The sequence below is a fragment of the Microtus pennsylvanicus genome, chromosome 1, assembly GCF_037038515.1.
Source record: "Microtus pennsylvanicus isolate mMicPen1 chromosome 1, mMicPen1.hap1, whole genome shotgun sequence".
Lineage (NCBI taxonomy): Eukaryota > Metazoa > Chordata > Mammalia > Rodentia > Cricetidae > Microtus > Microtus pennsylvanicus.
Genome location: NC_134579.1, coordinates 69,458,116 through 69,484,719, shown reverse-complemented (window position 1 = coordinate 69,484,719; position 26,604 = coordinate 69,458,116). Strand labels below are relative to the sequence as shown.

The 26,604-nt window shown below is 43.8% G+C and overlaps 1 protein-coding gene across 3 annotated transcripts in view; it reads left to right on the top strand.

Moving 5' to 3' along the window:
• The window catches only part of Lpp (LIM domain containing preferred translocation partner in lipoma), a 606,896-nt gene that overhangs the window by 576,587 nt on the left and 3,705 nt on the right, over window positions 1-26,604 (top strand). For all 3 annotated transcript variants that reach the window (XM_075967686.1, XM_075967672.1, XM_075967680.1), the window contains one exon: window positions 21,304-21,482. In XM_075967686.1, the coding sequence (XP_075823801.1) occupies window positions 21,304-21,482 (179 nt within the window). The remainder of the gene's footprint in view (window positions 1-21,303; window positions 21,483-26,604) is intronic.

Below are 26,604 nucleotides of genomic sequence, written 5' to 3'. Positions count from 1 at the left end.
CAGGAATGGATCTGTATCCATTGGGGTGTGCTGGAACTTGAGTAGTCTGGCTTGTCTACATTGACAACTCAGATCGAGAGGACCGAATCTTGAAAATGCGAAGGGAAGCCGTATTGGCCACGTTTTGTGGAATACCGGACCTCAGAACCTCAGAACAGTGAATCTTGTGCCCTGAGAGCAGGAAGAATCTGAGCTTGCCCCCAGGTCATCTAATCTCTCAGCCTCACCAAAGGGTCACCACTCCTCATCACCTCCTTTCCCTGGAGAGGAGAGGGTCAGCGGAGTGATCGGTCTGTGCCATGAAAATCCCTGAGGCAGGGCTAAAGGCCTCCCCTGCCCTATAACGAAGTAGTTTCTCCTCCATTGTGGTCCGGTCTCCTCAGCAAGGTCAGCCTCTCCCGCGGTACTAATGATGGAGCTGTGTGATGTGACAGCCATCCCAAGCTCCGCTTGCAAACACACTGCTCTGTTTGGGACTTGCTTTGATTCCTCTGTAGGAGTGGCCAGAACGTCCCTGGCAGGGGAGTTCTAATAGTACTAGGGCTTTGGCTTTACTGTGGGTCCTTCACAGAGCAGCCCATGAAGTTACAACTTCATAAAGCACCTTAAGAAACCAGCCTCGGAAACTAGGACCTCTCCGCCTCCAGTGGTCTAGTGGCAGGGCTGAGTGGGCGTGTAGAGGGGGTAGATGTGAGCACCCCTGACACCGTGGGCCAGTGTGTGAGCAGAGCTCATCCCGAAACTCAGACACCCATAACCCACTCGTGTTTCCTGATACTTCACCTGCTCTTTGTGAGGCGGCTTTCTCCGCGGCTCTGTGGAAGGAGCTAACTGAACAACTGCATATTGCAGGGCTTTTTAAAAGGCCATTGTGAATAGGGATTACTTAAGCAACAAAGAAATAGATCCGTCTCTAACAATGCCTTTTTAAAAAAAGCAAAATTTTCATTTGTCTGCATTGAAGGCGTCTTAGCCCATTTATTTACCTGCGTCAGATGGACTCTAGAGGGCATTTTTCTTGGCTTATTTTGAATATGTTTACTTCTGTTTTGTATATTCATGTTATATTTATTAATGGTACCAATTCTAATGTTATTTCCCCCCCCCTTTTTTTTTTACAATGTTCTCATTTTTATTAAGGCATAATTTTACACAAAGAAAATACTCAGGTCATAAGTGCTCAGTTTGAGGAGAATCGACTATTGTATATCTTACTCTAGAAAATTCTCTCTTGCCCCTTTCAAATCCAGTCCCACTTATTACCCTCAGAAGCCGCTGATTTCTGACTTGTTTCACTGTATTTCTTTACTTCCGATAAGTCTCGGTGTCTCTGTCCCTCTCCCTCTCTCTGTAATCTGCCTTTTCTCATTCAGACTGTAGTTGCTGAGATTCATTCATCCCTGTTGCTGTATCAGCCATCTGTTTCTTTTTGTTGTCTAGTATTCCATGAATATGCCAAATTCCACACTGTGCTATAATTAGGTTATCCATTCTTCTCCACTTTTTTCCATTTTTATTATATCGTGAATTTACTCAAGGAAAAACACGGGAACTCGAGTGCTGAATGTGGGGATAAATGCATCTTCTCTCAGTGTTCCTAAGGTCCCAAGGGGCCCTGCAGTTATTCCTTTCCTGGTGTTATGAAAATGTAGGTAGAGAGTAAATTGGGAGCATGGGGACCGTAGGAGAGGGTAGGAGGGGTGGGGAGAGGAAGGAAGGGGAGCGGAGAAAAATATATAGCTCAATAAAAACCATAAAAAAATAGAAAAAAAAATGTAGGTAGACCATGGACCTGGGAATGGAGAGACCTGAGTTCAAATCACAGCCCTGCCCTGACTTGGCACTATAACCAGCACCTGTCACCAGCTCTATTGCTGCGTCCGTAAACTTATCTGGCTGGACCGGAGAGTTCCTTCAGGTTTTTCATCTCTGGAATCCAGTTGGCCTCTACAAACACCACATCCTTCCCAGTTGCTACTTCCATCTGTCTTTGCATCTCTATGGTGATCTTATTGATGATAACATCTTTGGTCCTCATCTCCCACATTGCAGTTTTGTTTTTTTTTTAACATTCAGAGTCTAGAAATGTCTGAAGAACATGTGTCAAGGAAAACTTAAAGTTCCAAAATTTTCATGCTTTCAAGTTCTCAGAATGCTTTTAACTTGCAAAACCAATGATGGTCAATGTACTTTACTGTACTTGTTGCCAAAATTCGGAATTACATGATGAGTCCATTCTCCCTGTGTCTCTCCCTTATTGAATTGCTGCTTCAGGCACTACTTAAGCCATCGGTTTATTTTCTTTCCTTCTAGTTTTTTTTTTTTATAGAATTTGTATAATCTTTGTTTGGATACCAAGTAGTGAAACATTCTGGCCTACCTGCATATCAACTAGCATTGGCTAATACTCATTTAGCAATATCCATTCTACTTTAGGACTTGGCGTATCTAATATTCCTTCTCATAGAATAAAAGGCCTCTGTCACACAGTCATGTCCCTCTCCCGACACAGAGAGCATGTTTTCTATGGTATTTGTTTGCTTGTTTGTTTTAAAGATAAATTTTGCAACGACTTAAGAGAACTTCACATTTGAACATTTCTTCGCAGCACAATGGGGTAGAAAAAACACAAGACTTAAAAATGTAGATGATTAAGCCTTTTCGGTTCTACTATTTCTTAGATAATACATGTAAATTGATGATATGCAAGCTCTAAAAGCTGCTGAGTGGTGACATAACCCCAGGGGGACTGCAGTGTGTGCTACTTATAGCACTAAAACCATGTGGTTTAATATTTACTGACGTGCGAAGCTTTAAACACTAACTTTGGCACTATAAAACAAGTGTGCACTTCATCCTCAGACACACAGGGCCTTACCAAGTTGTGATTAGATCCAGAAAGTCATGTTTCAAAGGCCTCACCCAAGCCATTCTCCAGTACATAGTCCATAAAGGAATAATCAGAATGCAGCTTGAGAGAGCGCCCACTGAGCAGTATTGCGGAAGCATCCTGTGTGTGTGCACTTAGGATGCTGCAGCGAGAGCATGCACCTCCCCAGGACCTAGAAATCCTAGAACTAGAAGGGAGGCTTTGGGGTAATAGGAAAAGCTTTAGAGAGGTTGAAAACCCAATAAGCTCTAAGGAGCATGAATTACAATCATAGTATTGAATTGCAAAAGAACCTAACCAGGAAAACACATTTTCACTTCTAAGAGACATATTTACCTAGAAATTTAGAATAATCCTGTCCTCAGGTTTTCTTGAGTGTCTGCGATTAGTTCTCCTTGATTGGACCTGACTGAGTGACAAGCATTTCTGAAGACAGCTCCTAGCCAGGTTCTTCTGTGATTCTCCTCTGTGCACACGCCACGTCCCCTTGATGAGGAGAAGCAATTGACCGAGACATCCCTGTTCCCGGTGAAACCTGCATTTGCCCATGAAGTTTAGTGTCTCCTAAATGAGATGAGGATTCCCTGTTAACCTCAACAGAGTCAACTCTTTGCATTTTATTTACTCAATCACAGGCTAAGGTCACATACTATATATCTACGCTGATGACAGACACTTTGCAAGCTACGGAAGTGAAAAGATAATTTAAGTCATGGACCCAAAAGTTCATTGTACATCTCTCACAAAACCAAGAATACAGTGAAGCAGGCTGCAAGGGCATGTTTCTACCTGCGAAGCGTTTTTTTTTTTAACTTTCTTTTTATTCATTCTTTTGTTTCTTTCACATCATGCATCTCATCCCATTCATTCCCCCGCCCCTTCCTATCTGCCCTCGGCCCTTGTGACCTCACCCAAAAACTAAAATGAAATAAAATTAAAGAATAGTAGGTTCTATCAGAGAGAGACTTGTCTAAAAAAATCTCCAGAGGGGATCAAAGTATGGAAACATCCAGGCAGATGTTGGTGAGAAGAATAACATTGAGAGAGCAGCTGCACAGGGCGATGTGTAAGACAAGTCCGGAGAACCGCTGGGAGGCTTTGGCTGGAATCTAGAGAACATGCTGACCATAGGGGAACGGGTGCGTGTCTGGCAGCACCGGTGCCCCTAAGCCATAGGGAAGCCTGTGTGTGGCTGCTCAGTAGGGAAGACATGCGATCCTTTCTTCTTGGTGTTCATTCCAGGAGAAGATTTGGAATGTATCCGAGGTTCTTTGTATCCAAGCTTTGTTATGCACATTAAACACTGAAGGCTGGGAAATAACCGGACTCCAACCATGAGGTGCATGCATTTGTGTAGACAAGGGTCAGCTTGAGAAGGAGAAAACAATAGGCATGTTCACTTTCCTATGAGGAAATGGATGCCCCTGGGCACTGCAGGCAGGTTCCGGACTCCCGCTGTGCTGACTTCCTGCTCCTTCCTCCAAAGGATGCTTCTTCGTGCCCTTATCCAAGTCTCTTTAATACAAGGCAGCAGGAAGTACATATTATTCCAGGCAGCTGTGCCTTTAGCTACCGTCCACCCAGTTTCTGAAGAAAGGAGAGCAGCGCTTACTCAGACACACTCCAGCAAACGGGTAGGACTACCAGGACGGAATCCCTGTCCTACCCAAGTCTAAGGTTTTATCCTTTTGTGGACTTTTACATCTCAAAGATGCAATCTTTAATTACGAACACTTTGCATATGTACAGAGTCATCGTGTGTGTCCGCATTTCTCAGTGTTTCCTTTCTCTTATGAAATATTTGCGGTTTTTTTTGTTTGTTTGTTTGTTTTACCAGTTATGGAGATATGACTCAGGCCGGACTGTGTCCAGTTCCTGTCTACCAACGTGGGACTTTGGATACATTTAAATCAAGAAGAATCTATGTTTTGTTTTCTTGTTTAAAATTTTAGGAATATTTGATCCTGGTGTTCCTTTGAGGATTTAATGGGTTAATTTGGTAAAAAGTGCCACACCCTGTACTTAATATGGAACAGGCATCTATTACTACAAATCTCTCTCCTCCAGCCCCAGGACAATCTTAACATTCCCTGAAGGAAATTAAAGGGAGACCAGCCCCTTAACCTTTCTGAAATCCATAGCGAAATTTTCCAGTCTGTCAAACTATCAGAGAACTGTGCTGGAGGTGCCTGACTTCATCACCCCAAAGTAAGGACTAAATATGCTCACAAACCATTGTTTTCCAATGCAATCTTCAGGTCTTAGCGCTGTCCCAGTGTTCCCGGTGTAGTTTTGTGTCAGTATAGAAAGGCCGAGTGACGTGTTAGACTTTACCCTGGCTATCTCAGAGGAGATGGTGGGATAGCATATGGGAGAAAGACAGTGGCAGCAAATTACATATTTTCTGACAAAAATTAATGATACTTGGTGGGAGAAGGAAAGCTGATGCTGACCCCATGTCAAACAACTCTCAACATGTTTGCCAAAAATAAATTAAACCCTTAAGAGAAGAAATTTGACCAGAAAATCAATCATCATAGTAACAATATATCAGATCACAGAAAAGTAAATGATGCCCTTGACTGCACTACTTTAGGAAGGTGTATGCAGGACTCACAGTAGCTACGGAGACTACAGTGCTGTGTTCTATTCTGGGCCCCGTGCCTTGAAGGGAACCAGGACAAACTGGAACTTGTGCTGAGAATAGTGGTGGTGGGGATACGAGACAGAAATAGCTCATAAGCAAGGATGGAAAGCGTCCAGGTAGTTATCCCAAGAGAAGGCTCAGAAGGGACAATATTTTCAGTCCTCTTTAGGGCTGTTGCATAGAAAAGGCAACAGACTTGCCTATGGAGGACAGAAGGAAGATTAAATATAATCTTCTAACAATTAAGTGGGCCAGTAGAATGGATACCTTCCAAGAAAGTCTACTGTCCCTGGAAATGATAGATCCTGGCTGGATAAGCCCTGACCAACTAAGGATGCTGTATAGGGGATTTACTCACCATGCTGACTGCGACCGATATCTTACTTCAATACTTTCTCCATGATCCTCTCTGAAGTTTTAGATGCTATAAATTCCTTTGATTATATGGTTAAAGAAATATATTGCTTTTGTTAATCGAAAACCATACAAGAGAAAGCTGTCTTTTCATGTAGAAATGGCAAGAATAGCAATGGCTACTCAGGAAGAGAATGAATCTTCCATGCATATACATTTTCCTGTGACTTCTTGTGCATCCGTCATCCACATATATGTATCTTCCTGTGCCTTCCTGTGCATCTGTCGTCCACATATATGCATCTTCTTGTGTTTTCCTGTGTGTATGTCATCCATGTGTGTGCATCTTCCTGTGCTTTCCTATGTGTATGTCATCCATGTGTGTGCATCTTCCTGTGCTTTCCTGTGTGTATGTCATCCATGTGTGTGCATCTTCCTGTGCTTTCCTGTGTGTATGTCATCCATGTGTGTGCATCTTCCTGTGCTTTCCTGTGTGTCCATCATCCACATATATGCATCTTCCTGTGCTTTCCTGTGTGTCCATCATCCACATATATGCATCTTCCTGTGCTTTCCTGTGTGTCCATCATCCAGGTGTGTGCATCTTCCTGTGCTTTCCTGTGTGTATGTCATCCATGTGTGTGCATCTTCCTGTGCTTTCCTGTGTGTCCATCATCCATGTGTGTGCATCTTCCTGTGCCTTCCTGTGTGTATGTCATCCATGTGTGTGCATCTTCCTGTGCCTTCCTGTGTGTATGTCATCCATGTGTGTGCATCTTCCTGTGCCTTCCTGTGTGTATGTCATCCATGTGTGTGCATCTTCCTGTGCCTTCCTATGTGTATGTCATCCATGTGTGTGCATCTTCCTGTGCCTTCCTGTGTGTATGTCATCCATGTGTGTGCATCTTCCTGTGCTTTCCTGTGTGTATGTCATCCATGTGTGTGCATCTTCCTGTGCCTTCCTGTGTGTATGTCATCCATGTGTGTGCATCTTCCTGTGCTTTCCTGTGTGTATGTCATCCATGTGTGTGCATCTTCCTGTGCCTTCCTGTGTGTATGTCATCCATGTGTGTGCATCTTCCTGTGCCTTCCTGTGTGTATGTCATCCATGTGTGTGCATCTTCCTGTGCCTTCCTGTGTGTATGTCATCCATGTGTGTGCATCTTCCTGTGCCTTCCTGTGTGTATGTCATCCATGTGTGTGCATCTTCCTGTGCCTTCCTGTGTGTATGTCATCCATGTGTGTGCATCTTCCTGTGCCTTCCTGTGTGTATGTCATCCATGTGTGTGCATCTTCCTGTGCTTTCCTGTGTGTCCATCATCCATGTGTGTGCATCTTCCTGTGCCTTCCTGTGTGTATGTCATCCACATATATGCATCTTCCTGTGCTTTCCTGTGTGTATGTCATCCATGTGTGTGCATCTTCCTGTGCTTTCCTGTGTGTATGTCATCCACATATATGCATCTTCCTGTGCTTTCCTGTGTATATGTCATCCATGTGTGTGCATCTTCCTGTGCCTTCCTGTGTGTATGTCATCCACATATATGCATCTTCCTGTGCTTTCCTGTGTGTATGTCATCCATGCGTGTGCATCTTCCTGTGCTTTCCTGTGTGTATGTCATCCATGTGTGTGCATCTTCCTGTGCCTTCCTGTGTGTATGTCATCCATGTGTGTGCATCTTCCTGTGCCTTCCTGTGTGTATGTCATCCATGTGTGTGCATCTTCCTGTGCCTTCCTGTGTGTATGTCATCCATGTGTGTGCATCTTCCTGTGCTTTCCTGTGTGTATGTCATCCATGTGTGTGCATCTTCCTGTGCCTTCCTGTGTGTATGTCATCCACATATATGCATCTTCCTGTGCTTTCCTGTGTGTATGTCATCCATGTGTGTGCATCTTCCTGTGCTTTCCTGTGTGTATGTCATCCACATATATGCATCTTCCTGTGCTTTCCTGTGTGTATGTCATCCATGTGTGTGCATCTTCCTGTGCCTTCCTGTGTGTATGTCATCCACATATATGCATCTTCCTGTGCTTTCCTGTGTGTATGTCATCCATGCGTGTGCATCTTCCTGTGCTTTCCTGTGTGTATGTCATCCATGTGTGTGCATCTTCCTGTGCCTTCCTGTGTGTATGTCATCCATGTGTGTGCATCTTCCTGTGCTTTCCTGTGCGCCTGTGTTGCAAGTAGGAATAAATAATGACTTGGAGGATTTGAAAATTGCCTACTCTATGGAGAAGGAAAATCTGTTCTGCATTCTTACTCTCTGGTCTTGTCATTATTTTCACTCAGCATGCCCAATCATTTTGAATAAAGCTCTCTTCTGGAATTTACAGTACATGGGTCAAGAAACTGTCCAAAATATCTTACTCATTCATTCTTTTATTCAACCATTCATTCAGGGATTTACAAAACAATCTCTGCTGTGTTTTATGAAACATATATAGTGCTACCAACATAAAATAAGCCTAAATGTCTTATCTTTGAAAAGCTTTTAAACATATGGGAGCTGTGCTTTTTAATATGACTGCCACCATAATGAATTGATAACAAATTTGGGGTTGTAAAGCAATCTTTTTTCTTTTTAATCTTCTACATCCAGTTGGCTAGGGATCTATCTGTTCTTCTCTCAGCCAGTTCCAGCTGGGAGACACTCCTGAGGGCTCTAAACTTTGGTCTCTCAGAAGCCTAGACTACTGATCAGCTCGTGCGGAACAAGTGGGCCTTCTCACCCACCCCCCTCTACTAAAGATGGTCTCTCCATCATTACAACTTTGGTGGAGAACATACCCTGTGGCAGTTTAGAACTTCTAGAGAAAATCTTGTCATATTCTATGCGTAGCACAGAGAATCATCCAAACTCCATCCAAAACTCCATTAACTAGGTTCATCCACCTCTTGCTGCTTAGCCGCTTTTCACATGGGAGGACGTGGTCCATTGTGACGTGTTCCTCTTTGAGATTTCAGTTTGCTATGGGATATATACAGGTAACTCTCTGCAGGTCCCTACCATAAAAATTGTATGACCACTGTGGGGCAGGCGGGAGGATAGGCAGATAAAACCAGTAACAGAGGTAACTCCAAGCCACGGACCTCCAAAGCTAAAGCTGGCTGGAAAGGAAAAAGAAAATATTCAAGGCAAAGGTCTCAGTGATTGAGGAGCAGGAATACTGAGTGTGGAAAAGTTTGCGCTGATAGGAGTGAACGCTGACCTGAGGAAGGGAGCGGGATGTGTGTCTGGAATGGGAAGGTCTCACAGTGTTCAGAAGGACCACGATGGCCAGTTAGGAGAGCTAGCCATGGGAAGCCATGCCTGGCTTCCGAGCACAAACACGAACACGCGGCATGATCTGTTGAGCAATCTCCCTTTTCTACTTTTCTTTCTGCCTTTGATAGTAAACATACCATCTCTATTAAAATTGGCTTCCCAGCTAAAACTGAACACAGACTCCGAACCGTCGAATCGCTCTGGAGGGTTTTTTCTTCTTACACCCCACCAACAACTGGGATGGCATGCATTTGAACAAACCAAAAGTGATTTCACTCTTCTAGTTTTCAGAGCTTTTTGGCTAAATGCAGAGTGAGAAATTCATACCTTTTTCAAACAGTGTGGGTTCTTTTTCCCAGTTCCTCTCATCCATCTGGTTCTCTGGAGGTCTTGGAATCCAGGAACGTGTTAGTTCACTGTGCTGAAATCCAAAAAAGACTGCTAAACTGTGAAAGAAAATTTGCATTCCAGACACACTGAAGGAGTCAGTCCACAACTCTGCGCGGTGAGGCGCAAACATCTGTATGTCTGTCTCTTTAGTCTTTGAGGCGGTTGGAAAACCCTGTGGCTTTGGAAAAAACCCTGTACGCCTTGTGCTTGTCTTACCTAGTTCGTCTAAACCACTTTTGGTGTAGTGGGGAGTGCAGGAAGAAGAACCAAAACATGTTATTATTTTATTTCTAGTGTCAGAAAATATTACAGGCGAGATACAGCTTAGGAGAACAGCAAATCATTTTGCAGTCTTGGTGCGATTCCGCTCTCGTGAATGGGTTGCCCAGCCGGGTATATGGCAGACCCATCAGCAGGCCTGTCCTCCGAAGAAACCGCAATCACCGCCGCGGCACCGGCATGTCATCGTGACCTTTCTAAACCACAGCTCTGTCTTTTGTCTTCCATTGGCAGATGTGCAATTAGGAGGCCTTGTTTGCAGCAGAAGCCAAATGATTGCCAAATGTGCTCAAGTCATCTCCAGAAGTTCAGAGCTAGCTCACCGCCCTCTGGCTCTTCTCATTGCCACTCCCAGGAGTTAGAGGCTTAAAGGTTTCCCTTTCTTTTGAAAGTCGATCAAGTTTAGTTCAAAGACACTTTTCTGTCATATGCATAAATCCAAGGAGAAACCTTCCATGACCCTGGTTACTGGCTCAGGCCACTTGCGGCTTGCTGTGGTGTAAGTAACCGCAATCCATAAAGTCAGGTAGAAGCTAGGGATCGGGGCAGGGCAGAGTTTCAGAAACCAGACACGTGAGCAGAATGGTGCAAAGAATATTTCTAGTCTTTGCTTGCAGATGCCGATACTAATGGATGGTTCAGGATGGTTTAATTCTGATCTGATGTCCAGGTAGGTGGTTATTACTGTGTGTACACAAAGCTGGAAAGATTCTTGCTTAATTTCCTGGTTTAGAATGTCCCTTAGATGGGTCAGTGGCCCTTGATAATCAAATGCCGTTAAGTAAAATGCCCTACTGGCTGTGTGTGTGTGTGTGTGTGTGTGTGTGTGTGTGTGTGTGTGTGTGTGAATAATTTCAGATCATTTATGGTCTTAGGGAAGTTTTTATCAATTTTTATCAATTTTTTTGAGAAACACTCTTTCTGAGATGAAAACAATGAAACACATTCCCATGTTACTTTACTCAATGGCATTCATTTTTTTCTTCATAAAACAAATGCTTATTCCAGGTCTGTTCTGACTACACAGTACTATGGAGGCTGCAATTGTAGCAGTTTTCAATAGCCTTGTGACAAATAATAATACAGCCTGCCACTGGCAGGAATGAGACAGGACCTTAGACATCATGCCATGAGAGTCAATACTTCCAGTCCAGATCTTCCGCTGCCAGCAGTGTGTAACAGTCTTCACACCCCTCCATTGCATCAGTGTGTAACAGTCTTCACACCCCCTCCATTGCATCAGTGTGTAACAGTCTTCACACCCCTCCATCACAGCAGTGTGTAACAGTCTTCACACCCCTCCATCCCAGCAGTGTGTAACAGTCTTCACACCCCTCCATCCCAGCAGTGTGTAACAGTCTTCACACCCCTCCATCCCAGCAGTGTGTAACAGTCTTCACACCCCTCCATCGCATCAGTGTGTAACAGTCTTCACACCCCTCCATTGCGTCAGTGTGTAACAGTCTTCACACCCCTCCATCGCATCAGTGTGTAACAGTCTTCACACCCCTCCATTGCGTCATTGTGTAACAGTCTTCACACCCCTCCATTGCATCAGTGTGTAACAGTCTTCACACCCCTCCATTGCATCAGTGTGTAACAGTCTTCACACCCCTCCATTGCGTCAGTGTGTAACAGTCTTCACACCCCTCCATTGCATCAGTGTGTAACAGTCTTCACACCCCTCCATCCCAGCAGTGTGTAACAGTCTTCACACCCCTCCATTGCGTCAGTGTGTAACAGTCTTCACACCCCTCCATCGCATCAGTGTGTAACAGTCTTCACACCCCTCCATCGCATCAGTGTGTAACAGTCTTCACACCCCTCCATTGCGTCAGTGTGTAACAGTCTTCACACCCCTCCATCCCAGCAGTGTGTAACAGTCTTCACACCCCTCCATTGCGTCAGTGTGTAACAGTCTTCACACCCCTCCATCGCATCAGTGTGTAACAGTCTTCACACCCCTCCATCGCATCAGTGTGTAACAGTCTTCACACCCCTCCATTGCATCAGTGTGTAACAGTCTTCACACCCCTCCATTGCGTCAGTGTGTAACAGTCTTCACACCCCTCCATTGCATCAGTGTGTAACAGTCTTCACACCCCCTCCATTCCACCAGTGTGTAACAGTCTTCACACCCCTCCATCGCATCAGTGTGTAACAGTCTTCACACCCCTCCATCGCATCAGTGTGTAACAGTCTTCACACCCCTCCATCGCATCAGTGTGTAACAGTCTTCACACCCCTCCATCGCATCAGTGTGTAACAGTCTTCACACCCCTCCATTGCGTCAGTGTGTAACAGTCTTCACACCCCTCCATCGCATCAGTGTGTAACAGTCTTCACACCCCTCCATCGCATCAGTGTGTAACAGTCTTCACACCCCTCCATCGCATCAGTGTGTAACAGTCTTCACACCCCTCCATCGCATCAGTGTGTAACAGTCTTCACACCCCTCCATCCCAGCAGTATGTAACAGTCTTCACACCCCTCCATCGCATCAGTGTGTAACAGTCTTCACACCCCTCCATTGCGTCAGTGTGTAACAGTCTTCACACCCCTCCATTGCATCAGTGTGTAACAGTCTTCACACCCCTCCATTGCGTCAGTGTGTAACAGTCTTCACACCCCTCCATTGCGTCAGTGTGTAACAGTCTTCACACCCCTCCATTGCATCAGTGTGTAAGTCTTCACACCCCTCCATTGCATCAGTGTGAAACAGTCTTCACACCCCTCCATTCCACCAGTGTGTAACAGTCTTCACACCCCTCCATTGCGTCAGTGTGTAACAGTCTTAACACCCCTCCATTGCGTCAGTGTGTAACAGTCTTCACACCCCTCCATTCCAGCAGTGTGTAACAGTCTTCACACCCCTCCATTCCACCAGTGTGTAACAGTCTTCACACCCCTCCATTGCATCAGTGTGTAACAGTCTTCACACCCCTCCATTGCATCAGTGTGTAACAGTCTTCACACCCCCTCTATCCCAGCAGTGTGTAACAGTGTAAGGGTGTCTGCCAAGTTTTGTTTGGAGTAGATAAAGGAATGAACATGATTTTTAATTAATAAATGTTATTTAATACTAATGTTTAAGCTAACATTACATACCAGACGCTAAGTGCTTCCTTTCTTACATGGGACATCATTTAACTATTGAAACACATCAATGGAGACATAGCCTTAATAGGTGAGAATCCCAAGAGCCAGAAAAGTCACTTAATTCTTTGACTTGAAACCCCGCCTCCTGAATTCATCACCAGTTCTTTGACCTGATGACAGGCCCGCTATGGCTCTCACCTGAATAAGCCCTAACAAGACTGTGCCTTCAAGATGTTGTAAAGACAGATCTCTGGTTGGATTTGGCTCGGAAGGAGAGGAATCTTCGTCTTTATTTCCCTCTCACGATAGTCTCACTGGAGTTCTGTGTTCTTTTCATTTGCCCCTGGCATGAAGGTCTGCACGTGAATGTCAGCAGCATCACCTCCCCTTGTTTCTCAAGGATTCTGATACATCTGAGAAAAGTACGGCAGAAAGCCTACCAATCAACATGGCTTACATGTTTTAAGGTGAACATAGCCTCCCTGACCTGTGAGGAATTTGTGTAGCTGTGCAAATGTCTTTTAACCAAAACTGTCTATTTGTTGATTTGTTCATCTGGGTGGGTCTATCATTGACCTGGATCTTGTTCAATAGTATAGACTTGCTAGCCTGTGAGCTCCAAGAATCCACTCTTTTTCCCTTAGCAACACTAGAGATTACATGCATATACCACCACACCTGGCTTTTAAATTTTTTTTTATATTTCATTTATGTGGATGGTTTTTGAGCTCTGTGTATGTCTGTGTACCACGCACAAGCAGTGCCTACGAAGAACCAGAATTAGGTGTCAGATTATCGGAACTGGGGTTATGTAAAGTTGTAAGCCGTGATATATGGGTTCTGGGAATTGGATCTGGGTCTTCTGGAAGAACAACCAGTGCTGTTAATCGATGAACTATCTCTCTGGTGTCTGGTCCTGCACACCTGGCCTTTTTATTTTTTAATTATTATTGTTCTTTAATGTGAGTTCTGGTCATTAGACTCAGGTCTCTGTGCTTGCTTGACAAGCACTTACCAGATGAGATATCTCTCCAACTCTCTTGTTTCTTAATTTTAAAGCCAATTTATATGGTCAAAATATAAACAAAACTCTTGTTTTCTACCTCATAATCCTATGCTAATAATTCTATGTCCTTTTATATGTTCAGTTGTTCACATGCATGTTCATCCCTGAAAATACTGGCCTCTCCCACACCAGTTCACAGATTTTTTTTTGCTCTGGTATTCTACCAGTAGAGTGAGTTTTGTTTGAAGGTAGGCTTATCTGAGACATCTCTCAAGAAGGCTTAGATAATGAAGAAGATTCTTGTTATAACGTAACATCAATGTCAAAGAGTTTTAAAATCAGTTTTCTTTCAAGTGCCAATCCAAACGCCAGCAAGAAAAGATGGCTAGTCAGTCATAAACTGCAGGAATCAGCCTGTTCGCCCCCTCTCTCAAGTAACCCCTCTCTCTGTGTCCCACTACAGTTTGCTCACTTCTTCTTGAGAGCAATGTACCACATCCTCTGCCTTTAATCAGTTGTTTGTAGATGTGTTTATCTCTCCTATTGTGGTGGAAACTTGTGAATGAAAAAGTGGTATCTCAGACTTCTCTTTGGCTCTGTACCTCCCAGGATGTTAGACAATTGCTCCCTGGGCTTTCTGCAATGGTAGGATAAGTGGGAGGCGGCATAAGGCATAGAGGAGACATATGAAGCATTTTTTTAAACAGACTCGGTAAGGAATTTGAAGAATTGGAGGTAGCAATGCAAAGGGGGTTATGCCTAGAATTTCATACAAAATAATGAAAGTTGAAATTTTTTAAAATTATTTTTTATTATGCTATATATTTCCTCCACTCTCCACCCTTTCTTCCCTCTCCCCTTCTACCTCTCCCATGACCCCCATGCTCCCAATTTACTCAGGAGATCTTGTCTTTTTCACTTTTCTATGTAGACCCACATATGTCTCTCTGAGGGTCCTATTTGTTGTCTATGTTCTCTGGGGTGGTGGACTGTAGGCTGGTTTTTCTTTGCTTTATATCTAAGAGCCACTTATGAGTGAGTACATATGATATTTGTCTTTCTGCGTCTGGGTTACCTCACTCAATATGATGTTTTCTAGATCCACCCATTTGCCTGCAAATTTCAAGATGTTGTTATTTTTTGCCACTAATTAGTACTCCATTGTGTAAATGTACTACATTTTCTTTATCCATTCTTTGGTTGAGGGGCATCGAAGTTGTTCGCAGGTTCTGGCTATGACAAATAATGCTGCTATGAACATCACTGAACACACATCCTTGTGGTATGAATGAGCTTCCTTTGTGTATATACTGAAAAGTCTTATTTCTGGGTCTTGAGGTAGGTTGTTTCCTAATTTTCTGAGAATCACCATACTGATTTCCATAGCATTTGTATAAGTCTGCACTCCCACCAACAATGGAAAAGTGTTCCCCTTACCCCACATCCTCTCCAGCATAAGTTGTCTTCAGTGTTTTTGATGTTGGCCATTCTGATAGGTGTAATATGGAATCTCAGAGCTGTTTTGACTTGCATTTCTGTGATGGTTAAGGATGTTGAGCATTTCCTTAAGGGTCTCTCAGCCATTTGAGTTCTGTCTGTTGAGAGTTCTGTTTAGGTCTGTACCCCATATTTTTATTGAATTATTTATCTTTTGATGTCAAGTTCCTTGAGTTCCTCATATATTTTGGAGATTAGTCCTCTTCGCCTATGGAGACCCTAAAGCATAACCATTTTCTCAGAGCATTTTTGCTCATCAGAATCAGGAACAGACTTACAGTCCATAAGTAAGCTAGACAACAGAATTACTTTAACTTAAGTAATTACATTGACGCTTCTGGAGAAATTTGCTGAGTCACAGGCCAAACCCTTTCTGCCGAACCACCTTGCCGTTCTGTCGGTAACACACTTGAAATGTGCTTCCCGAGTTCTCACCTCACCAGTGGTTCAGGTAGAAAAGGATGGGGTTTGTTCAGAACACTGAAGGAACTGAAACACTGTGGACCCAGCCGATGACTCAGGGCCGCTGAAACCCTCTGGTCCCTCACAGCCCTCTCAAGTACAGAACACCTGAAACTCACTAAGAGTTCACTGTCTGGCAGGTTTTACATGGTTATATAAAATAATTTTATTTTAAATAAATGATCCACAGTTTGTTGGTTTTATCGTCTGATTAAAATTCATGAAGCATCGATTTTTATGCGGAAACACTATTGTAAATGCTGGGATCCAACAATGAGTTTTCTGTCTGGTAGTGTAGGAGTTTGGGGGACAGATGGTCTGAAGAGCGCGATGTTTCCTGATTTCATTTCTTTTGCATGTAGCTTGCAGGTAGTAAGCCCGAATGCCTTCTGGTTGCAATGGAAAGTGTGTCTACAAAGATACAGAAGAAGTACAGTCTGAACATTGGAACCGTTCCCCAGTGCATAGGGAACCAGGAGGTGTGAATCTGCTTCCAGCCACATTCATGATCCAGGCCTTGGCGTCTTGATTCCGCTGGTGCTTTGTAAACAGTGTAGTATGGATCTCTAGCCTCTGTCCTTTCCCGCTCCTCATCTGCCAGTCCGTTTGGGCTCTCTTAGATGGGCCCCTTGGCATCACTTCTCTAAGCATGAAATTTCAAGGGAGGCAAACACGGAAGGTTGTAAAGTCTAGACCAGAGAACTTATAATGACAACCAGCTTCTAATAGTTTCACCCTCCTTATCTTTTTCTTTTTATCACAGTAAGACCAAAACTTCCTCTAACACATGAGCTGTCACCCCATCGTCTTAAAATCCTTCCTGTTTCCGTGATACTGCTCATTTAGCCAAAAATGTTAAGATCGCATTTTAACTCGACAAACTTCAAAGTTTTAACAAAACTTTCTAGTCTTCCAACGCGTCTTACACTCACGTCTCTTGATGGAACGTGCGCACACTGACCAGTATGTTCCTGTCGGACGAGCTAACTGTAATAACACTCCCGCTTCCCTCGCTGGCAGTTAGTGTTTGTGCTGCCTGGGTGCTTCATTTATATTCAGCTGCTCCTTCCAGCTCTTCTGCTTGGGAATTAGCGAAGTTATTTATATAACACCCAAGGATATAAAAACTACAACCAGATTGTATCTCAGATTTAAAAACAGTTGCATTGGGGAGTTTTGAGTACAAGTTTGTTTGTGATTTTTACTTTAATCTTTAGTTAAATTTTTGTTTCTAATCACAGCTGGATCTTCATCATTTCAGGGAAGTTCATAATTTGTGCCTTTCAACCACACAGCCCCTGCTTCTTTTCCGCTACTCTCAAATCTTTGCGTTTTAACCATACTTTGATTGGAGTAACTGCCCCGAGTAGTGTCTGTTGTAAAATTAATAAAATAGACATTCTTCACGGAGCTTAAGTGACAAGGTCTCCCATGGCTCAGTACCAGTTCCTACCCGGCACCATGAACTATGCAGGTCCAGGGCAAGGATGACTATTTGTGTGGATGGTATAGTGTGCTGCCCAGATGCCTCTTCAACATTGAGGCTCTCATTGCCCCAGCTGCTGGGAATATTGACTGGCGAAGGCTCACATCCAGGTCCCTCTGTGTTCATCCACGGAAGGAAAACACTTCAGTCACAGTTACATGTACTTCTTGGGGATCATCTTGTGTCCACGGACTGATAGGTGCAGCTATAAAGGCTCTCATCACTAACTTCATGGAAAGACAGTTCTGCATGTCAATCCCAGCTGTCACATCCTCCATGGCCCCACTTGGTTTTTGTGGTGGCTACATCATAGATCTCAGCTAGCTGTTCCTTAAATCCCACATAGATGCCAAACACAAGGATACTGCTCAGTAGCTTCCTGTGTGCGAAGTTGTTTCAGAATCTATTTCATAGGCAACACATCCTCGGATGAGAGTTTCGTGGGGAGAGAGAGAAGAAAGATCACTATTTGGCCATGTAGATCTCATAGGGAAGGCATTCCATAAGAAACCCAATGGGACTGGATGGAGGTGGATGGTCCTTGGACTTCCCACAGGTCAGGGAACCCTGATTGCTCTGCGAGCTGATGAGGCAGGGGAACTTGATCGGGGGAGGGGGAGGGAAATGGGAGGCGGTGGCAGGGAGGAGGCAGAAATAAATAATAAATAAATAAATAAATAAATAAATTTTTTAAAAAAAGGAAAAAAAAAGAAACCCAATGAGAGCAGAAATGTGACTTATTTTAGCCTAACAGAGGAAGATCAGGAAAGATTTCTTTTTCAGAATAAGTGACCTTTGAGATTGATCTGGAAAAATAAAATATTTTCTAGGAAAGGAAAAATATACGGTGTTCTGGGCATGTGCACTGTTTTTAAAAGGTGTAGCAATGAACGCAAGTACGGTGGCTAAAAGATGAAGCCCATGTGTGAGATGGTTGGGGATGAGGAGGAGCCAAGTCACAAAGCACACCGCTGACTGCACGAGTCCCCAAGCTGTACTGTGCTCTTCTGCTGTCTCCCTACCTGACAGACATGGTGCCTGTCCCACATAGGAGATGTGACCTGGACAGACTTAGAGGCATCTCTCCCACCGCGTCTACTGAAGTCTGTTTTCTTCAAAACTCTTATTTTACATTCCACTCTCTCCTACTTTAGCAAAGCTCCATATATACACGATGAGCCCAGCTTTTTGGTTAAAAATAGCCATGTATAAAAAGATATAAAGCGTTCCATTGTTGTGCTTAAAATTTTATGATTAGAAACTCTGAAAGTTTCAAGTTGGGGAGGCAGAGCAGACATGGGAGCCCCGCTTTGAAACCTCTCTCGGGGGATTTTCCCTTTGTTTCTAGTGTGGATCTGGTAGAAGGAAATTGGTCTAAATCTAAATTGTGTTGTGAGTACTAATAAATAATTGTAAAATTGAAGAATGGGGATTAATCATTTACTTTTGAGAAACCTGAAATCTGGAGCAAAGCAAGCACGCAGAAGAAATTACTATAAAATATGATGTCCATAAGGTCATACAGTAGGTATTGTCAAAGCCAGGACAATGTGGCATGTTCCTTATGTATTACGTTGCCCTTGTTATGGTTACTTAGGAGTTTGCCAGACCCCTCTGAAAGGCTGGAGTCCGAAAAGTAGAAGTGTCAACCTCAAGTGCCCTCATGAGCTCAGTGACCCAGTTAACCAGTCAGCTCTGAGTCTGGTACCTCACCTGAGAAATGACAGCCTGGACTGGAGGGAGTTCTAGCACTCCTAATCCTGCAGTGTGAAAGGGGACATACGTGTACAGTAAAGGGAGTTGTTTAATGAAGGTTAAGGTGCCCTTCATGGCCTGTGTCCAAGCCAGTTACTTTCTTGGAAATGTCATTTTTTTTTTCTGATTCGGGGACATTTTTCGTGAGGCTAATTTTAGGCATATTTAAAGCTCTCTTCATTGTAGAACTATCCAGTTTACCCATTCTGTGAACAGAGCACTCACAGACCATAATGCTTTCCCTTAGAAACTAAGCTCAGAGCCAAGCCTCAGTGCAAACAAATACATTCTTTGGTCTGGCGTTTTCTGGTTTATTCAACTCCATTACAGTCTGGGCTTAAGAAGAAAAAAGATTTAAAAAGTTAAGCCTCCAGAGAAGCAAAACAGAAGCCCCAGGAAGACGGTTTGAGTTACATTAGCTCAGATCAACAGAGGAGAAAAGAGGAGGGATTGCCATTCTCCAGACCGTCATTGGCCCCGGACCTATACCCCGGGAGCCTCTGCTATTTTAATTTCACCACTTCAAGATGGAGGGAAAGTAGGTTAATAGTTTCCGTGAGTTTCGACTGTGACTGAAGGCAGCTACAGAACCTCAGGCAGCCGCAGCTCATAGGGGAGGATGATGATGATGGATTTCCCAGTTCATCTTGGGAATGGATTCCAGTGTTGGAGACAGTGGAGCAGTGCTGTCTGCCATTCATTCTTTCTGTAGGCATTCATCCCCAACTTGTTTTTGTCCCAAGCCATCTACGAAACAGAGAAATATATTCTTAATGAACAATCCCTTCCTTCTATGAAATCACAGCATTATAATGTAATAAGGTAGATACAGTTTAGTGTTATTAAAAATAATAAACTGAAGTAGGGGAGAAAGGAGGAAGAAGTAATGCCTTCATGTGGGTCATCAGAGAGCCTTCTGAGCTGTGTATATTATAAGGTCAGAATGGCAAATTGCAACAGTTCATGAGGTCATGAGTCAAGACACAGAATCTCAGGGGTGAATGGGAGTAAAGCACCCTGCCTGGGTGTGATGAGGAACTGAGCCTAGAGAGGGGGATAAAATGTCCTCGAGGAATTCACCCTGCATTACAGTGCCATGAAGGTGTGTTGTCAGGAGAAACACCTGGTCCCATCCGTGTTTCAGGAAGCAGATTGGTCATCCTTGTAGAGGCCAAGGTTATATAAACAAAGAAGCCAGTGCTGAAGAGTTGCCTTGGGTCAGTTTTCAGGACACCTGTTACCTCAATACAGGCATAGCTCTCTTCAAAGCCTCCGAAGGCAGTTTTTCCTTAATTTCCATGATCCACCCACTTCTTTGTCTTCTGTTGACCTCTCCACCCCACGTTAATACCTGATTTTAGTGAGTCACTTCAGATACTTTGTCTAGAAAGTAACACGTATCACACGTGAAAAAAGATTGGTTGAGAGCACAGCCAGGGAGGAGGGGTGGGGCTCACAGCTGGCCCTTTCAAATGCTGACTTGCTGACTGTTAGCTCTTAAGGTTCACACGTACTCCTAAAGCTCCGTTGTGTTTTTGAATCCTGATAAGCCAAATTTCCTAGTTTACTTTTCACAACCGGACCACCACTTTATGCCCAGTCTTTCTACCAGGGCTTCATTTAGCCTGAATTTTGAGGTTTTAAATGGGAATTTGATTTGGGCTCTATGGAGGAGTATACAGTGTCGCTGTCATCACACATTAGGGGCCTCACTGTTCCTACTAGGTCTTTAGTGTTCAGTCAAGTTTTCCTTGTAACAGTAAAGCAGTTTTTCTAAGTACAGAACCTGGGCGATATAGCTCAGCAAGCACATCCAACTTACCCCTCTTTCTGTCAATAAAGCTTTACTGAATTACGGACCCTCTGCTTGTGTGCGCTCAGAGGCAGCCTTTGCATTGTGTGGGCAAATTGAGTGGTCAGTACCATGGGTCCTTATTATCCGAGGGTTTATTGAAAAATGTGGCTTCACTCTTGGTGAAGTAGAAAGGAATGCCATAGAAGGCAGACAGCGGGTATAGAGAAACACGGGTGTGCTGCCTACTGCCTGGGTGATCCCCTCCGACCTGCCTGTGTGTGTCGTTCTCACTGATGGTGTCCACCGCCTTCCCTGAGGGCTGTGATACACGCCAGAGCCACGCTGTTGTGCTGAGCAGTTTTCTTTCTTTCCTCAGAACACTCTGGAGCAGTGCAGTGTGTGTTCGAAGCCCATCATGGAGCGCATCCTCCGTGCCAACGGCAAGGCCTACCACCCTCACTGCTTCACCTGCGAGATGTGCCACCGTAGCCTGGATGGCATCCCGTTCACCGTCGATGCCTCTGGTCTCATCTACTGCATCGAGGATTTCCACAAGTAAGCAGCCGCTCTCACCTCCAGCCTGCCAGCCCTCTGAAGTCTGCTCCGTTTGCCTGCCACTGGCCATGATTCTTTCTGAGAGACATACCCCAGGATCTAGGGATGTATCCCGAGAGTTATCTGTCTCCAGTGTGGGCTTGACATTTGGGGATCCCCGACCTTATCCAGCTTAGCCTCTCTGCAATCGATCGTGACATCCTTGTGTAGCTATAGATAGGGAGCCGTTGACTCAGTTCCACAAGGGGCATGGCATTTGACACGTTGCACAATTAACTTCAAGTAATGGTCTCCTAACTCTGGCAACCTCTGCACCTTGGTTACTGAAAGGGTAGGAGGCACTGCTGGTAGATAGGTGTAGGTGTTGAAATAAGAGCGGCGGGGCTGCGTCCCCGGCACCCGGCCGCCCACATGGCTAGCTTAGCTTATGCCCCGAAATAATTACACGGAAACTGTATTCTTTTAAATACCACTTGGCCCATTATATCTAGCCTTTTCTCGGCTAACTCTCGCACCTGGACTAGCCCATTTCTTATAATCTATGTAGCCCATGAGCTGGCTTACCAGGAATGATCTCAACCTGCATCTGCCTGGAGTGGGGAAATCATGGCAACTCCTGACTCAGCTTCTTTCTCCCGGCATTCTGTTCTGTTTACTCCACCCACCTAAGGGTGAGCCTATCAAATGGGCCTAGCAGTTTCTTTATTGCTTAATCAATGAAATCAACAGATTGATATATGACACTCCCACATCATGTAGGGATGCAGACAGCAATTCTGTCACACAGTTTCAACGTGAGAGGCAGCCTTGTGCCGTAGCCAACAAATCTGCATCCTCCCTTAGCCTCCTCCCCACCAAGGGCTTTGGTGCCTCCGTACGCTTCCTAATGACATCGGTTAGTGCAGCATGTACCGCGCTTTGAGAAGGATCGGAAAGAAAACTCAGGGTCAAATCTACTAAACCACAGGCAGGCCTAGAAACATGCCTTCCTTCTTCGTGTTTCCGATTTTACAGTGCCTCTCTCTTCCGCTATAGGAGGCTTTGAGAAAATGATAGCTTTGTATTTTTTCTTAATCGTGCTGGTCTGCTGGCTAACTGGTTCATGGCATCAGTGCCCATGTTTATTATGGTCTGTGTGGAAAGCGGCAGGTACAGCTGGCTAATGCGAGACAGGGTGGCTTATTTGCTTCTGTTTGCTGGGCACTCACTTTAAGAGAGCTTTGTAAGGCTCCCAAAAGATGAAGCACATTGCTGACCACTTTGGGCTCCGCTCCGAGGCTCAGGACGGGCCTGTGGGTTTCTTTCACCACTCTTGATTGTCAACATCCAGAAGGGACTTTCCACAAGCACTTTGGGGACCTAAAATTTGTATTTTTAAAATGAATTTCCTGACCACTGTCCCAAGGAGCAGTGAAAGCAAGAAAAAAAAAACCTCACCAAAAGACGTGAGGCTGAATGAATTATAAAACCCCAGAAGCAGAAATTTTCAACCTGAATTAGACAAGAAAAAGCTTGCTTTTAAAGGGCAGTCACAGCATAAATTGTACTTCACATTATTGCTATTTTTAGCTTGTAATTACACATTTTTTTAAAAAAAACCTGCATCTATTTAAGGGAAGCGAAAAGATACCAACGGGGAGTGTTTTTCTGTCACCGTTTCTCTCCTGTTTGAGAGTTTCTCCATCTGAGAAAGACAGGTAGAAGTAAGCAGGGCACACAGTCTTGTGCGGCTGGGAAAGCCTGAGCTATTACACCCCTCAATTAAAAGAGGAAATCAGTGCTGACAGAGGAAGTTTGTGTCTCTGCCACTCACCTTTCATTTCTAGTGGTGGGGAGTGTAATTAGAGACTGGCAACGGGTGGCATAAGCGTGTGGGTCTGAACCCTCTAAAAAAGCAACTTTGAGCAACTGAAAGGTGGGGGGGAATACATATCTCAAGCCCCAACCCCCTCTTTCTTTCAGTGCACGTGAAAAAACATTAATTTTTTAAAAAATAATTTTATCTACATAATTAGCAGATATGGGGCGAGGACTTTTAGAAGGAGAATAAAAAAACATTTTGCAGAGCTCTCATTGCTTAGCTTGGACAGTACAAGAATAGAGAGTGGCTAGTCTTGCCTGTCAGGATGCTAGCCTTCTAATCTAAGGTGCATACTGCACAGCCAGGGAGACCAACCGAGTGGCAGAGCCTGCCTCTCTACTTTGGCTTTTCTCTTTGGCTTTTCTGAATGGGTCTCTACGGCAGGCTTTTAGGAAACACATTTGGCATCAGTTCTCACGTTCACAGACTTCTGTGTGCCAGCTGCTGTGTTGAGTGCAGAGGGAGAAGCTGGACACAGAGAGCTGGACACAGGGATGCAGGACAGAAAGGGTGGCACTGGGAGAGGAGGTAGGCACAAGGAGAGCTGCTCTGCCTTCTTCAGAGTGGATCCTTTGACTCCGGGATACAGGATGGCCTCACGCAAGCAGAACTGGAAGTGTGCCGAGTGAGAAGCAGGAGGATTGCTGATAGAGAGGATATGGGGTTGGCTCTGGCAAAACCTATAAAATAGCATCTCAGAACCTGTCACTTGGAGGACAGAATCTTGAGGCTTAGTAAATGGACCGTTTCCTTATAAAGACCTTTGGTTAAGGTTGAACTCCTTCACAGATATGCTCACCGGTAACTGTTGAGTACTCCCTTGTAGGTAGCCTGTTTTTGTCCCTGTACACAAGTATGTGGGAGGTGAGCTGTGAACGCATGCACACACATACACACATGAGTGTGCGCGCATACACACACAGACACACACACACACACACACTTCCTTCTCATTTTCCTTACATGGCTTTCTTTAAAGGCTAAACTTACTATTTTAGTAAGGCTTCTTTAATTTTGCCTCTCCTCATCCCCAGTTATGAATTTATGCTACCTCTATATTTGAGCAGTTTTGTAAGTCTATTATGGTGTTGCCCATGACCTATACATGTGAATAAATTTTTACAGTAAACAACTTAAATAAACTTTGCAAGAAGGTAAGCTATATATAAAAGTTTAAAGCAAATAGAGAAGCATGGAGAATCCCCTAGCAGGTCTGTGCTGGCATCTGAATCTGTCCTTCTTGTGCCGGGGATACTGGGCTTGTGCTGTTCTTCCTAGTGGTGTGTGGCATAAACAGTGAGCTGTGCTTTTTCGGGAGAGGTGTCATCCATGGTGATAGACAGGCTTCCTGGCCCCATGACAAATCCCCAAGTAAGAAAGGTCTGTTTGGGCACATGGTTTTCAGAAGTTTTAGTCCATAGTAAGCTGGTCCTTGGCTTCTAGACCTGTGGTGAGGCAGTCTACAGTGGAGGAAAGGCATGCTTGAACAAGGCTATTCACCTCATGGCTGCCAGGGATAAGATGTGCCCTTGAACGGTATGCTGTCATGACCATGACCTGCTTCCTCTAACTTGCTCACCTTTATCAGCATCTCCACTGCTCCCTGAGGACTCCATTGCACTATGACTCTAATAAGGATGGATGTGCTGGAGTCAGAGCTGTCACCAAGGTTCATCGGCTGGCAGCTAAGCGCCAAGTCTATGAGCCTAAAGGGGACATTTCATATCCAAACCATAGCACTGATCCATTTGATTGTTTAATTTAGCTCTCATTTGTTAATTGCCAAAAATATGTTGGCTATGAAATGACTAGGTTCATGGCTCCCTTGACTGGAGACTAGAAATCATAGAAATACTTCCTCATAACATGGCTATTAAGGGAAAATAATAACGTGTATACAGTGCCTAACAGAAATTGGCGGGTAAACAGTATTATTATTATCCACTTGGTGAGTTAAACACTGGAAAATACCGCCTAGATCATGAGACCACAGCGACAGCTCCTGCCTCTCTGTTTTGCTAAGGAAGAGTGATTGGTTAGTGAGAACATAGTTTCAGACTGTCTAGAGAGGGACCATAAGACCAGACATAAAATCTAATAATGCCTTTTTCATAGAAAAATATAGCAGGTGGTTCATGTTATTCAATATTGCTCAAATTCTTCTTGTATTAGCAATATAGTGGTCACCAAAGACAAAATAATTACTACTAAATAAGTAAAGTGAACAAAAGAAAAGAAATCGTACCCTAGAGGAATACCTTAGCCCAGGACAACTGGAAGGGGCTGTGGCTACTTCTGCCCTCACAGTGTCCTAGGAGCCGGGAAAGGGAAGTTTTGTAGCTGATATCAGAAACCCATGAATTTTACTACTGATGACCCAGATTCAAAAATAATCAGGTAATCCAAAGCAATTTTTTTTGCCACTGAATATAAACTTCTTGCATAAAATATCAATTATAACAACCCTGATTACTACCGCAGTTGTACCATGATCCTCTTAATTTTTCTTTCACAGCAATCAATCGATCTGCTACTTAATTCATATTTATTTAGATTACAGCCATACAGATGCCTTTTGGGTGCCGCCAGGAAAATTAAAATGTACATAGAGAGTATAATGTATGTAAAAATGCTTTGACAACCATGAAGTGCTCTGCCGAACATTAGATTACTATCATTATTTTCTTTTAAGTCTTACTACAAGTAGATAAATTTTAACATCATTAATCTTAAAACCATTTCCATGAAAAACTTTAGTAGCTTGCTCAGTATCTTAGTTGTTTTTTTTTTTAAATAGGAGCTCACTCAGTAGCCCAAGCTTGGTTGGAACTTGGGGTGATCCTCCTGCCTCAGCCTCTCTAGTACTAGGATTTCAGACATGCTGCTGTGTCCTTTAAGGGTTTCCTTCAGTTCTTATCTGTGTCCATTCCAAATCATGCCTTATTTCACACCATCACAAACGCTATCCTTCAATTCTAGAAAATTTAGATGGGTTCATAACCCATTTTTTCAGCTCCCTCATCTAAGACAAAAAGTTCTATTAGCGAATAACAACAAATTAAGAGATATATTAAAGTTCTTCACCAGTAGCTTCAAAACCTTACATGTGTGCATACATGTGTGTTTATATAGACTTTGATCATACTAAAGTCCCTGTACATATAGACTTTGATCATGCTAAAATCTCTTGTACAGACAAAATATAAATAACATGTACTTTGCCTTTGTGAGTTTTTCATAAAATATATAGTAAAACCACCA